Source organism: Lepisosteus oculatus, chromosome 18, assembly GCF_040954835.1.
Source record: "Lepisosteus oculatus isolate fLepOcu1 chromosome 18, fLepOcu1.hap2, whole genome shotgun sequence".
NCBI lineage: Eukaryota > Metazoa > Chordata > Actinopteri > Semionotiformes > Lepisosteidae > Lepisosteus > Lepisosteus oculatus.
The window spans coordinates 15,732,884-15,748,023 of NC_090713.1; the positions used below are offsets into that span (position 1 = coordinate 15,732,884).

General features: G+C 43.2%; 1 protein-coding gene across 2 annotated transcripts in view; it reads left to right on the forward strand.

Moving 5' to 3' along the window:
* LOC138223914 (NLR family CARD domain-containing protein 3-like) overlaps positions 1–15,140 on the forward strand; it is a 296,882-nt gene that overhangs the window by 48,589 nt on the left and 233,153 nt on the right. For both annotated transcript variants that reach the window (XM_069180101.1, XM_069180103.1), the window contains exon 2: positions 11,301–11,474. In XM_069180101.1, the coding sequence (XP_069036202.1) occupies positions 11,301–11,474 (174 nt within the window). The remainder of the gene's footprint in view (positions 1–11,300; positions 11,475–15,140) is intronic.

The window sequence follows — 15,140 nt, forward strand, 5'->3', positions numbered from 1 at the left end:
TTGCTCGGAGCCTGGGATAATGCTGGCATTTTAGAAACTTTCTACATGCGTGAGAATACCGTGACACAAGGAAAACGAAGGAAAAAGTAATTTCGTGAGCACGAATTGTAAATCGTTCCCTCGATATAACTTTTTTTCCTACTGATGGCCCCTCCCGGGCTCCGTAACAAAGTGTTATCACACTTAAATTATTTAAACGAATACCTCTCCCACGTCTTTATACGTTTTTTGTACTTCGGAGATAACTTCGGAGGTATCAGACAGTACGCCGTCTTGTACTCTACCTTTTCTGTCAATTAGCTTACGTGTGTTTTAAATCCAGTCGAGTCTGTTCCTTCTGTAGCCTTGTGTGAATTTATGTAGTTTTCATATGCATTTTTTGTTGTTTTAGTACAGTATGTGAATATAATGTTAATATTAATACATTCAGGTGAAATAAAAGTTATATTGTAGTTCATCCAACGTAAATAAACATAGCAGAAGGGCTTTAGTAGCGTGATGCTAGCTACATTAAGTGACGCTAGCTTGGCAGCACCTTTCAAAATAAAAGTACCCTAACCCTGCTTTAGGGAAAAAAAATCCTGGACCAGATAAAGTCACATTTACTGTATAGCACAACAACAATTTGTACATCCTTAAAACGGGGTGGAATGTGATACAGAGACGCACAGGTAATAGGAAATTGCCGTTCTTCATTATTTTTTTTCTTTCTTGCAATCTCTTGGGTGTTTTTATATCACTTTCTGCTTGCAAACTGACACAGAGCTGTGCTCTTCTAGACAGGAAAAAGTCTAATTCCTGACAAAACAAAAAATTGTGCCTCTCCAAAAGTAGCTCAAATCTATTCTACAGACCCACAGCTAATAGAAAATCACTATGGTTTTGTCAGATAAGCATCTTTGCAAATGTTGCTGGGGTTTATAAGACCACTTGCTGTTTCCAGACTGGGACCATGCAGTGATGGACAGGGAGTGGTCTCACTCCCCTCCCGACCAAACCAAAATTTGTGTCTCTTCAAAAATACCTCGATCTATTCCACAGACCCATAGCTAATGGAAAATCACCTTGGTTTTGTCAGATAAGTGTCTCTGTCAAAACTGCTGAGGTATGTAGAGCACCTCCTATTACCAGACTGGGACCGTGCAGTGATGAGCAAGGTGTGGTCTCACTCCTGTCATGACCAAAGAAAAATTTGTACCTCTTCAAAAATACCTTAAATTTATTCTACAGACCCACCGCTAATAGAAAATCACCTTGTTTTTGTCACATAGGGTCTCTGTCACAACTGCTGGGGTTGATAAGATCACCCAGACTGGGACCATGCATTGATGCACAGGGAGTGGTCTCACTCCCCTCCCAAACAAACAAAAAATTGTGCCTCTCCAAAAGTAGCTCAAATCTATTCTACAGACCCTCACCTAATAGTACATAACCATGGTTTTGTTATATAAGTGTCTTTGCTAAAGTTGACTTTACCTGGTCCGGGGAATTTTTTTTCTAAAGCAGGGTTGAGGCTTTCATTTCATTTTGAAAGGTGCTGCCAAGCTAGTGTCACTTAATGTAGCTAGCAGTACATTACAATTTGGCAGTAGTGCTACATTAGCAGTAGGCTGCAGTATGTGTCCCAAAAGCCTAATATACTCACAGATTGATTCAGGTCTGTTTCAGGTGGAAATGATAAAAGTATCATTTTGTTATGCCACATTAAGACCATTAACATCGGTCACATTAAGAACCTAGGTCATCCCATGTGTTATATACTGTATGAATTTAATGTTGTACCTCTGGTTATGGTTTCACTTCTGTGTTGATATTCAGGTACACTTTCACTGCTATAGCACCTGAACCTGTCTGACCCCTATGTTGAGTCTCGTGATCCAACTCTTCTCTAACCTTATTCTGACCTTCAGCAGCCCTGCTGTTGTGTTTAGGGTGAGTTATGTCAGTAAGAAGAGAATTGTACCCAGTGCACTTTCTGCTGGGCCAGAGCCAACTCCTCTTCTACAAGAGCAGGATAAACACAGTCTCAGGCGGAGGGTCTTTAGAGGGAGTAAGAGTTTGAGGGGTTGGTGAAGAGCAGGATCTCACTAGAATTCCTCTAGTAAAACTGGAGATACTGTAATTTTTTGGGGTGCTATACTGTAAGGGTTCTAGTGAATAGAAGCTATATTTTAGTTCAACCAGGTTAAATAAACATGTACTGTGCTCACTGAACTTGAGGGGGTCCGAAACTACGTGTCCCTAGAGTAAAAAGCTGGAGAGCGAGAATCACGACAGCACTATGGAGAGATCCAGAGTGTACGGATCAGCTAGTGAGCTTGGAGGTGTGGGTGAGTTTAAATTCAATAGACAGGGGGAAAAAGGGGAGAGATTATCAGGAAAAAAGAGGAACATAAGGAACTGGATTAGGACTGGTAAAATGTCTGGAGAGGATGAACATAGTGCAAGGCATCCACATTCATTCTCAAAGAAAAAACACTCAGGATGTGCGGTTGTGTTCCGGCTGCTGTTGTGTTCAGGGTGAGTTATGTTAGTAAGAAGAGAATTGTACCCAGTGCACTTTCTGCTGGGCCAGACCCAACTCCTCTTCTACAAGAGCAGGATAAACACAGTCTCAGGTCTGTAATAGTTAATAACAGAGGGTCTGTAGAGGAGGAGAGTGTTTGAGGGGTTGGTGAAGAGCAGGATGTCTCTAGAATTCCTCCAGTAAAACTGTAGACTCTTGTCTGAAGGTGTTGGTGTGTTTTGACTATGTTACATGTAGGAGTCTTACATGTGTAAAACATGTGCAGTGTTGTGTAGTTTTGCGAGGTATGTGATTTGTTTAGTTTCATGATCAATTTCTTTATTCTTTTTATTACTTTTTGTAATAATAATTATATTATTGCTTAATATAATTATTAATTATTTGTTGTGGTGTTACAGTTGTAAGAAAACCGGCTCAGGGACGCCAAATATGTAATCATTCATAGCCGTTCAGGGACGCCATAAATGTAACGTTGCCATAGCCAAAATGTAAATGTAGTGGCTCTCTGAAGGCACCAGTTCTGTAGGGTTTGGGCATTTACTGAGACAATTATTAATTGTAGCAGTAAATCACAAAGTTGATTCTTTTGATGGCTTTAGAATCCAACCATGCGACATAACTCAAACGACGCACACACACAGGTACTAATACACGAGGATACATTTATTAATACATAGAATATGCATGTAAACCTAACAGATCTTATCGAGAGGGTTATCAGAATACAAAAGATATATATTCATTCAGTTACAAAGAGTTACATATATCAAGAGGACATACATTCAGTATATCATTCATTAAGACCGTTTCGTAAATGAACTTGGTTACAACTTCTACATTAGATACTCAAAACAAGTACATAACTCTTAGGAATTAAATTGATATCAACTGGTTGGGATAACAATTGAATTCTCGAGCTGTAATGCATTGAAGTTGAATACTCATCCAATTTCTGGGGATTCAGATCTCCTGCGGGCACAAAGAAACAGTTGCAGGCTGTTGCTGTCCAATCCGCGCTCTCTGGCTCGGTGCCAGGCTGTGCTGTGCGGCTTGCGACGGTGCGCTGCTGATGCTCACTGTCCGGCTAGTTAGTGTTGGCTTTAACTAGCAAAGTTTGTGCACAGGAGAAAAGATGACTGTGGGTCCCAGCAAGTCAGGAAGAGGACCAGTTCGTTCCTGATGAAGAGCTAGTTCTGAATAGTGATTCAGCTGTCCACAGTTCTGACCTGTTTACGAGGCCTGCTGCTGGTGCTAACCTCGGGTGGATCCTCTAGTTACTCTCTGGCAACCTCCGCTCTAGACTCTCAGAACAAAGGAAAGTTCTGGCACTCGGACACACTGGCCGTTCCGTGGTTGTCCGGGCTGAGTCTCAGGATGGTCAGGAGGCGCGCTGCGAGAATATCCTGCCCTTGGGAGCCTTCTGCTCCTGGGCCGTCCTGCCCTGGAATTCTCCTTTGAATTCCCTTTAGAACAGTCCACAGAATTCTCCACTGAATCTTACTGAATCTTACTGAATCTCTGTGTTGCCTGTTTTTACCTGGAGGAAGTTCAGCTCATTGATTGGCTGAAAGTTCCATGGGCATCAGAGTCCCACGTGGGTTACTCGGCCGTACCAGTCCCTGATTGTTGATCAAGGTGAGATATGAGTCACTTACTCCTGACACTTAGGAATGCAGTCCAGATGTCCAACTGGCACTCCCTAGACAGATAGGCACCAATGGATGACCATTGATCATTGATAGCCAGGCTTAGCTAAGTGCATCCTCCTTTGGGAACCCTAAATCAGCCTGCATGAATAGTTTCTCTGTGGCTGCACCACAGAGATGAACAGAGAAATGGGGCCTCATTTGGGAAGGCTCAGAACACTTAATTCTTTCTTATTAATAAGCCTCGCCGCTACATATCCCCCCTTTTTGAAGGTCACGAGGTCCCGAGGCATTGTTGCCTTCAAAACAAAACAGAGTTAAGTGATGTCCCTTGCCATTAGAACATTAATCTTAAATGTCCACATTACTCCTCGAGAATTCATACCGGAACCAGCATTGGATACAAACAGGATGAATAACATCTGGAGTATGTATAAACACGGTAGGAGACATTATCTCAGTCTAGGAATTACACATCAGGAAGTTCACTGTCTATATCTGATACCTCTGTAGTAGATATTTGGGGAGAAGTCACTTCCTTTCTTTTGACATGCTACCTTTGACTCATTCGTGCTACCCGTACATGTACATGTGAGAGTACAGCATTCAGAGTACATCCAGTCATGATCCAGCTACCCGGCAGTAGTGTTACAATAACAACAGTTCCTGTTCCCAGCCCCCAGATAAACCACAACACCTGTGCTGGGTATCTGCTAGGGTGGTTTGGAGGTTTGTTCCATTAAAGCAAACTAACTACCTGTACCTCTTCAGGGCTTACTGTTTCTTAGATTTCTATCCAATTCAATAGTGTGGCACCTGAAGGCATCCACGACCTCAAGTTTGGTCTTATATTGTCTGGTTCTAGACAGTACAGTGTTAAGTTCAAGCTGTACTATGGCCTCCTCGGGAACTTGCAGGAAAACTGTTTGATTAGGTAGCTGCATTGTGGTAGCTGTATCATGCCTGTCACAAGTCATGGTGAAAGTTAAATGTGGTGTGCTGACCAGCCATTTACTTCCCACCTGCTCTTCATGGGGTTCATTAACCTCCCTCTGCCCATTAGTAGCTTTACACCCTTCATTGGTGAATCCTTTAGACACAGCCAATGGATAGCTTTGGTAGCCATACCCATCTCAAGATTTGGAACCAAATTCAATCTTGGATTGCCTTCTGGGTGAAATATGAGCGATGGGTTTAATGTCACATACTCCTCTACTGAGAAGAGTGGAATCAAGTGGGTTGGGATTTGTGCCGTGGTTAGACCTGCTACAGTGGCACTAAACTCCCTTAACAGGTCTTGTGTCAACATTCTGGCCTGTTGCACACAAGCATAAACCCACTGTATAACACCAACAATCATGTCCACTGGTTGGGGAATAAGGTTTAACCCTGTTGCATAGGAAGTTGCCTGTAGGGTTTCCCCTAAGCTTTCCAACTTTTGCTGCTGTTGATACAGTCTGTCACTACCCTCTGGCATCTCTGACACCTGCCTTCTTGGGGCAGTCAGGGTGAGAGTGCCAGTAGCACACAAACCTACCAGAAAAAGAAAACGTGCAACAGTGGCGGCAGCAATCAGTCCTCCCAAAAGTCTTTTCGGGTGGCTGATCCCAGTCATCTCCTTCTGAGTGACTGTTGCCTTTCTAAGCTGGCGCAGCATGTACATGGTGTCTTTCACAGTATGCCATGTGGCATCTTGGGCACCAACATCCTGGAAATCTGGGGAGATCTGACGCAGCTGCTGATGCTGCTCCTCCTTTTCCAGGGCATCTGCTTTTTTTGATTTGTTCATGCCTGTGCTCTAGGAACCCTGCAGGGGGTGGTGCAGCGGTGGAGCATGCCTGACCCTCGGCTGAGTGGTCATCTGGAGCACCTGAGTGATCTGGGATTGTTATCCCATTCTCACTGTTCAGGTCCACCCTGCACACCTCCTGATTGAGGAATCCCTCTATCGGCATGTTTACAATCGTTTGCTGGGCGTGGGTGTAGGACACCTGCTTGCTCCCCCCTTCCCTCGCTAGGGGTTCAGGGAGCTGCCCCAGCAGTGGGATAGCTAGTTCACTGTCTTTGAACTCACTATCACTCACCAGGCCCATGTCAGTGCAGGCAGGGATTCTGATATCCCTCTTTGCGATGTTCTGCACTGGCAGGCGGGTGGCTTGACCATCCAGCTCCAGTCTGGCTGAACCACTGTTGGTCAGACTCAGACTGACAGACTGAGCTGGTGGCTGTAAGAAAACCAGCTCGGCTTTCATTCCCTGTCCCTTCTGGGGGACTGGGTGTGTTGACAACCCTGCCGTTGAGGCAGGAACAATCAGGTCAGTCTCACTCACTACCTGGTAGTTGTGAGAAATAATGTTACCTGACTGCAGGTTCCCTGGGTCACAGCAGAGGGAATTGGCATCTGGGATCAGGTGTGTCCACAGCGCAGTAGTCTCAGCGTCCAGCTGGACCTCCTGTCTAACCTGTGAATGTTGCACCAGGGGCACCTGGCGGTGGCCCTGTGACAGCTGCTCAAGCAGATCCTCACTAATAGAGGACCTCTCAGGGCTAAGGGTGAGGGCTACATCACCAACCTGCTCTCCTGCCATCTGGATCCCTTCCACCACTGCAGGGTGGTGGTCCTGACCCCTCTTGGGTGCCAGGGTGCACAGGGAAAGCTCCTTTTCATCGCCAGGTGGGGAGATCTGCTCCTCTTTAGGGATGTAAAAGGGGTGTGCTTTACCTGGTGGATCAGGCGGCTGCTTGGAGCACCGCTCCTGTGGCAGGGAGGCTGTTGTGACCTCAGCCGGGACACGACTTCCCTGTATATCCGGGGAACAAGAAAATATTTTTATTTCTTGTCCAGAGGGAACAGAAGGAATCTTCACATAGGCTTCTGTGTTCGGTGGGCACTGTGTGAGCACAGTCTGCCTCTTGGCCCCCCTTTCCTTCTGTACAGAAGGCTTAGGAGCCTTGACCTATTTCCACACCTTGCCTTTCTGGTGATCCACCAAAGGTTCCTCTCTGAGTTGCATGCCCTTTTCTTTTTCAACCCGTTTGAGCTTGCCGTGTGACATCAAACACCTTTCAACCTCAGTGTCAATCAGTGTCTCACTGTGTAAGACATCTCCCATGGCAGCCTTGAGGTAAAAGCTTCTTGCTTTTCCTCTGTGTTTTACTGCCTGCTCTGTGACTTCAGGGGTGGAGTCAGCACTCGCTTGGGAGTGGCTGACCTTATCCAGGCAGGAAACCTTCCGCTCAATCAGATAGACTGAGGGAGGGAGAGGGGGCGGGTCTCCGCCTCCTCCAGTGGAGAGTATCAGCTCATTCACGCTTCCGGCAGCCTTGGGGAGCGGTTGTCCCTGTCCTAATAAAGCTTGTTCAAGCCTGGCCAGGCGGGCGGCTACTGAATCCTTTTGTTCAGTTTTATCTAGCCCTTTCCCTCCCCCGGTGTTCTCATGGCACTTAGGACGCTGGGTGCGGTCCTGTGTGAGTGCTTTGGAACAGGGCTTAGCCAGCTCAGGAGCCTGTGCTCCTTCGAGCAGGGGGGAATTAACCCTGCTGGCTCTGACGGCAAACACAGTCGCTTTAACAGCTTTTTGCTCTGAGCGACTTTGGACATCATACTCCCAGGCTTTCTACACGAATCTCTTAATATCAGTCATTTTCATGGTCTGTGCATCTGTATGCATTAAGATAATAATAATAATAATAATTGCTTACACTTATATAGCGCTTTTCTGGACACTCCACTCAAAGCGCTTTACAGGTAATGGGGTCTCCCCTCCACCACCACCAATGTGCAGCATTCACCTGGATGATGCGACGGCAGCCATAGTGCGCCAGAACGCTCACCACACATCAGCTATCAGTGGGGAGGAGAGCAGAGTAATGTAGCCAATTCATAGAGGGGGATTATTAGGAGGCCATGATGGGGTAAAGGCCAGGGGGGAAATTTGGCCAGGACACCGGGGTTACACCCCTACTCTTTTCGAGAAGCGCCCTGGGATTTTTAATGACCACAGAGAGTCAAGACCTCGGTTTTACGTCTCATCCGAAGGACGGCGCCTGTTTACAGTATAGTGTCCCCGTCACTATACCGGGGCATTAGGACCCACATGGAGCGCCCCCTGCTGGCCCCACTAACACCTCTTCCAGCAGCAACCTTAGTTTTTCCCAGGAGGTCTCCCATCCAGGTACTGACCAGGCTCACACCTGCTTAGCTTCAGTGGGTTGCCAGTTGTGAGTTGCAGGGTGATATGGCTGCTGGTCATCTTTCTGACTGACGGGTGGAGATTCGCAATGAATAAACCCTTGAAATGTGTGTTCTCTTCGCAACCCTCATCATTTCGCCCTGCAAAATAAGTTCGTCTAAGTCTCTCGTAATATTCGCGAGGGGACTCTGCTCTCTCGTGCTTAATGTTAAGAGCGGCGGCTTTCGCAGCGGTCGGGTCAATAAACGCACTGTATTCTTCGATAAGTGCTTGACACAGCTCCTCAAAATCATTACAGACTTCTTTTATCTGCCTAGCCATCCACTCATGTACAGCTCTGCTGGTAGTTTTCCTGACCAGAAACACTTTCTCCTGTTCTGTGGCGTTTGGCAGGTACTGCAGGGTATACCTGAGGTCCTGAATATAACTCTCGATATTATTCTCTGACACTGCGGGGTCAAATCTCTCTATGTCCTTCGCTAGCTCTCTCAGAGAATGGAGATTTATCCTTCTAGCTTCTCCGCTGACGGAGATATGGAAGAGATCGTGGTCAGACTTGCCGCTGCTAGAGAGGGTGCTTAATAGCGACTCGAATTCAGACCTTTTAGCAACCATCGTTAAACTTAAAGAGTATTACTTTTAAGTACGAAATCACAGTTTTACCACAGAAAACCACAAGATCAAGTATGCAATCAACCCGGTAGATCGCAAAAGATCACAAAACAATCAAGCACTGCTTAAAGAGCAAGGGGAACTTTTTTTCCTTTCGGCTTTCAGCACACTGTATTGTCGTGTATGGAACCCGCGGCGTTTTATATTGAATTATTCCGCTTGGTTGACTCATTTCAGTCTTGCCACGTCCACCCAGGGACGCCAAATATGTAAGAAAACCGGCTCAGGGACGCCAAATATGTAATCATTCATAGCCGTTCAGGGACGCCATAAATGTAACGTTGCCATAGCCAAAATGTAAATGTAGTGGCTCTCTGAAGGCACCAGTTCTGTAGGGTTTGGGCATTTACTGAGACAATTATTAATTGTAGCAGTAAATCACAAAGTTGATTCTTTTGATGGCTTTAGAATCCAACCATGCAACATAACTCAAACGACGCACACACACAGGTACTAATACACGAGGATACATTTATTAATACATAGAATATGCATATAAACCTAACAGATCTTATCGAGAGGGTTATCAGAATACAAAAGATATATATTCAATCAGTTACAAAGAGTTACATATATCAAGAGGACATACATTCAGTATATCATTCATTAAGACCGTTTCGTAAATGAACTTGGTTACAACTTCTACATTAGATACTCAAAACAAGTACATAACTCTTAGGAATTAAATTGATATCAACTGGTTGGGATAACAATTGAATTCTCGAGCTGTAATGCATTGAAGTTGAATACTCATCCAATTTCTGGGGATTCAGATCTCCTGCGGGCACAAAGAAACAGTTGCAGGCTGTTGCTGTCCAATCTGCGCTCTCTGGCTTGGTGCCAGGCTGTGCTGTGTGGCTTGCGACGGTGCGCTGCTGATGCTCACTGTCCTGCTAGTTAGTGTTGGCTTTAATTAGCAAAGTTTGTGCACAGGAGAAAAGATGACTGTGGGTCCCAGCAAGTCAGGAAGAGGACCAGTTCGTTCCTGATGAAGAGCTAGTTCTGAATAGTGATTAAGCTGTCCACAGTTCCGACCTGTTTACGAGGCCTGCTGCTGGTGCTAACCTCGGGTGGATCCTCTAGTTACTCTCTGGCAACCTCCGCTCTAGACTCTTAGAACAAAGGAAAGTTCTGGCACTCGGACACACTGGCCGTTCCGTGGTTGTCCGGGCTGAGTCTCAGGATGGTCAGGAGGCGCGCTGCGAGAATGTCCTGCCTTTGGGAGCCTTCTGCTCCTGGGCCGTCCTGCCCTGGAATTCTCCTTTGAATTCCCTTTAGAACAGTCCACAGAATTCTCCACTGAATCTTACTGAATCTCTGTGTTGCCTGTTTTTACCTGGAGGAAGTTCAGCTCATTGATTGGCTGAAAGTTCCATGGGCATCAGAGTCCCACGTGGGTTACTCGGCCGTACCAGTCCCTGATTGGTTGATCAAGATGAGATATGAGTCACTTACTCCTGACACTTAGGAATGCAGTCCAGATGGCCAACTGGCACTCCCTAGACAGATAGGCACCAATGGATGACCATTGATCATGATAGCCAGGCTTAGCTAAGTGCATCCCCCTTTGGGAGCTGTCCTTATCAAAGGAACCCTAAATCAGCCTGCATGAATAGTTTCTCTGTGGCTGCACCACAGAGATGTACAGAGAAATGGGGCCTCATTTGGGAAGGCTCAGAACACTTAATTCTTTCTTATTAATAAGCCTCGCCGCTACACAGTTAAAACCCTGTTTTTTTTTCTTCAAATGGTTTATTTTCTTTAAATGGGAAAGTTGTTTTTCTCAAAATATCTACAAACATCAAAATCTCCAGTCCACTAACTCCAGTATTGGTCATTTACATTTGGGATTAATAAACCATTTGAAGAAAAACAACAACACTGTAACTAACTAAAATAACTATAAGAAGATGACATCATAATAAAATATAATAATAAATGTGAAGCAATTTTTATTATGGTTAAAAGTCAAAGTCTCTCTATTTCTGTTTCCCATTTCCAGTCACTGTAGCTCCGTGTGTCTCCATGTTTCCCACTGTCTCCCTTCCTGACAATTTCTTCTCATCTTTCTTTTTCCTCCTGGAACCCAAATTTTGAAGCAGGTGTTATCTTCATCATCCTCATCCATTGACACTCTGAGATGGATAATGACATGATGGTGTATATTACTGCTGAGCTGGGTGTTGTAGTGAAGACTTGGAAAGAAAGATGTGGATGAGCTGTGCAGATGTTCAGCTGTGCTCCTGTCTTTTTTGTCTGCAGGATGAGGGAGTGTGGACTAACAGAGAGATGTTGTGAAGATCTGGCCTCTGCTCTTCAGTCTCAATACTCCAGTCTGAGAGAGCTGAATCTGAGTAAGAATAACCTGGGGGATTCAGGAGTGAAACTGCTGTCTGCAGCTCTGAGGGATCCCAACTGTAAATTAACAACACTGTGGTAAGTGTATACTGGTGATTTCTTTGTTTTTTATTGTTTGATGTAGATATTCTGAAAAGCACAACATTCACTTTTTCAAATACATCAGAAAGTAACACCTAGGAAGGACAAAACAAGAAAGAAAGAGGGCATACAGAAAGACAAAAAACTGCTACGCAACTTTATAGAAGTTCTTGTCTCTGGCTTCTTTGTTAATATCTCATTGCTGAGAGACTCGACATGCAATCTTTCCCACTTTGCCTATCTTTTTACACATAAGTTTATGCTGTTGTTGATTTAGAATTCTGTGGGTAACATTGTCTATGAGATTTCATTCATAAAGTCCTTCTTCATTTAAATACAAGGTCAGTCCAGCTTTAATCAGTTTCTAGTGATTTATTTCATGGCTGCCGTCTTGACAGTTCTAAACAAGTATCTTTCTGCCTCTGAAGACAGCTCATCTGGTGTTTGTCCCAGAAGAAGAAGGACTCCTAATAAGGATTGTTGTATATTTCTTCAAGATTTTGAAGACTGGGCCAACCCAAATTTCTCATTTGTATCTTACTCTTAACTCTTGTATTCCTACTGTATTTTCTAATATTCTATATACATCTGAAAGGATGTAGCTGTGGAAGTGAGTTAGGTATGCAAACTTTATCAATATGTTAACCTCTTATTTTAGTTTCATTTAATTCTACTCAGCTTTGAATTTCCCCAGTGTTTTCTCTTCTCTCTCTGTGCTTTAACCTTGCCTGTTTGACCACGTCTTGCACTGATCCCTGTGCTCTGAACCCTGCATGTTAAACGACTCTGCCTGGTGCTTTAATCAGTTCCTCTCAGCTCAACCCTTCCATTTCGATTGCGTCTCTAGTTCACTTTCTCCTACCTGCCCTGCTTGCTTCCAGCAGAGCCCGCACCTGGATTCAGTCTCCAGGTTACTGCTTCCATCAGCTCAGTGCAGGAGATATCACACTGGGGCCCTAGGTTCAATTCCAGACCTGGGGTGCTAGCTGTATGGAGTTTGTATGTTCACCCCATGTTTGTGTGGTGTTCCAGTTTTCTCCTACAGTCCACAAACATGCTGGCAGGTTAATAGACTTGTGGGAAAGCTGGCACTGGTATGAGTGTGTGCTCTTTGATAGACTGGCATCCTGTCCAGGGTTCAATCCTGCCTTGTGTCCAGTGCTTCCTGGGACAGGCTGTGGGTAACAGTGACCCTGAATTGGATAATTGTTTATTAAAAGTGATGTTGATGGTGTTCAAATGCTGCACTACCACTTTGTCAATTAGCACACAGTTTAAACATATCCCTGTAATGACAGATAAAGTCAAATTTCAGGGCAAACTTCAGTCTAGATTTATTTGGGAGGGAAGAAAACCTCAGGTAAAACCTACAGCATTCAAACTCTCCCAGATCTACAGTCTAACTTCTGTGCAGCTCAGCTTAAAGCTTCAACAACTTGAGTGACCGCTCCCCAGCAAAATGGTGAAGAGGTATTAATCTCACTTAAAACATTATGCTTTACACATAGTATAACTCAAAGCATTATGAAAATAATTAAATTCTGCAATTTCAATACATTAATCACTTAGAAAATAGTGTGTATTGAAAAAAAAACCTCAAGAAAGGAAAAGTTGTTTTGAATGTTGAGAGAGATAGCATGGCACCCTGACTTAAAACCACATAAAATAGACAGAGGTTTTATAAAAGGTCATTGAGGGGCATAAGACAGAAACAAGGAGGAAGACAGAAATCCTGGAAGTACATTCATTCTTGTTGTCCCAATCCTTCCCAAGAGCAAGAAATTAATTTCCAGTTTTTTAAGTTTTGCTTCATGTCAGAATAATGTCAGATTCTGTCTGCACTGCTTCTCGGAGGTTAATACTAATGTAGGATCTAAATGATGGAAACGATGATTTGGACGAGTTGTGCAGATGTTTAGCTGTGCGCCTGTCTTTTTGTCTGCAGGATGAGTAAGTGTGGACTAACAGAGAGATGTTGTGAAGATCTGGCCTCTGTTCTTCAGTCTCAACACTCCATTCTGAGAGATCTCTTTCTGAGTAACAATAACCTGGGGGATTCAGGATTGAAACTGTTGTCTGCAGCTCTAAGGGATCCCAACTGTAAATTAACAGGACTGTGGTAAGTGAACACTGGTGATTTTTGTGTTTTTTTATGTGCTAATGCTGAGACACAACATTTGCTTTTTCACATGTGTAAAAAATACACACCAGTATTCATAAACATTTTAAGTATCAAAGTCTTACATGTGATTATTTTGAAAACGTTTTTATGTGCCTGTTCTGACTATATTAAGTTTATATACATTGTAGAAAATTATAGTGTTTGAACATTTTCTGTGAATATGTTTGTTATCACAGTAAAAACATGCATACTTTTTAGAATTTGATTAATAGGGAAAATAATATGGAATTGCTTATCTAAAGAAATTGATAACGATATAATTATATTCATATAATATAGCTCAAATTATCACAGTAGTACACTTTCTTTGGAAATGTCTGTATCAGTTTCACTCCTTCCCATGTGATTACTTCTGTGGCGTAATGGGTTAGGAATGTGCTTTATTTACCCCCATTACCCCCATTTTGATTAAAATCACAAACGCGTGTTTAATTAAATGCCTTTATTGATTCACAATCTGACAATGCATTGTAAATCGTTATCTTTGTCTTTTAAGTTCTTTAGGTAATTTTAAGCATAGCGTTCTCATCATTTAAATTTATTTTTCATACTATCGTTAAACACAGCAGGAGCGTAATGTATTTCCTAATGGGATCACACGTGGGAAAATTAGATTGGGATCATTTTTATTTTTTTAATACATTTGAGAAAAGTGTCATCTATACAAAAAAGTTGTATTTATTTAATACCACTTGATAGTTATATTAATAGAGATAAGAATTTAAGTTGTATACTGTTTAGACTTTTAATCATTGTAAACTGTATTACAGCATGTTAAGCATTAAACGTGAAAAAGTTGGTATATTTTATAAAAGCAAGATTGCTCAGTTTTACAAACGTACACAACTTTCCACCTTCATCATAAATATTTTAATTATGCAGAAATACTGAGATGGTTAATTTTAGTAAATATGTTGACAAATATCTGAATTTTTACCAGAAAAATTAGTATCCAGCTGTGAATCAGCTACGTGACCTTGCCCCCGTGAAATTGTGGGAAAGAGGTTTAGTGGGCAGTGTAGTGAACATAGTGTGTTTTAATACACTGTGTAGTATAACAGTATAAAACTTGTTTTTTTTATGTTTGTAAACGCTATTCTTGCAAGTACATTTTGTACAGTGTGCTTCTCTGTGTTAGCTGGTGGGCAAACGTTTGAGGTGAAAATTCATCCACAAGGAGTGGACCTTTAAAGCAGAGAAGACCGCACCAAACGTTTTCGGCTCTGTATGTCGCTCAAGACATTTCTCTTTGACACTTTCTTTAGTCATAGAGGTGGGAAGATGCCTCCCCCTTCCCTCTGCCTGCCTCACTTGTTCCCATTTTAACCAATTTAGTGGTTTCATTAGTGACAAAGGCTAAACTTTCTTGGAAATAATGTCTTTTATGTTTTGCAAGAAACTGACTTGCTTTAACAAAATATATTTACAAATCCTTTTCCCTGGCAATCTACCTACAGATGCAGCCATTCAAAGTGCGCGGT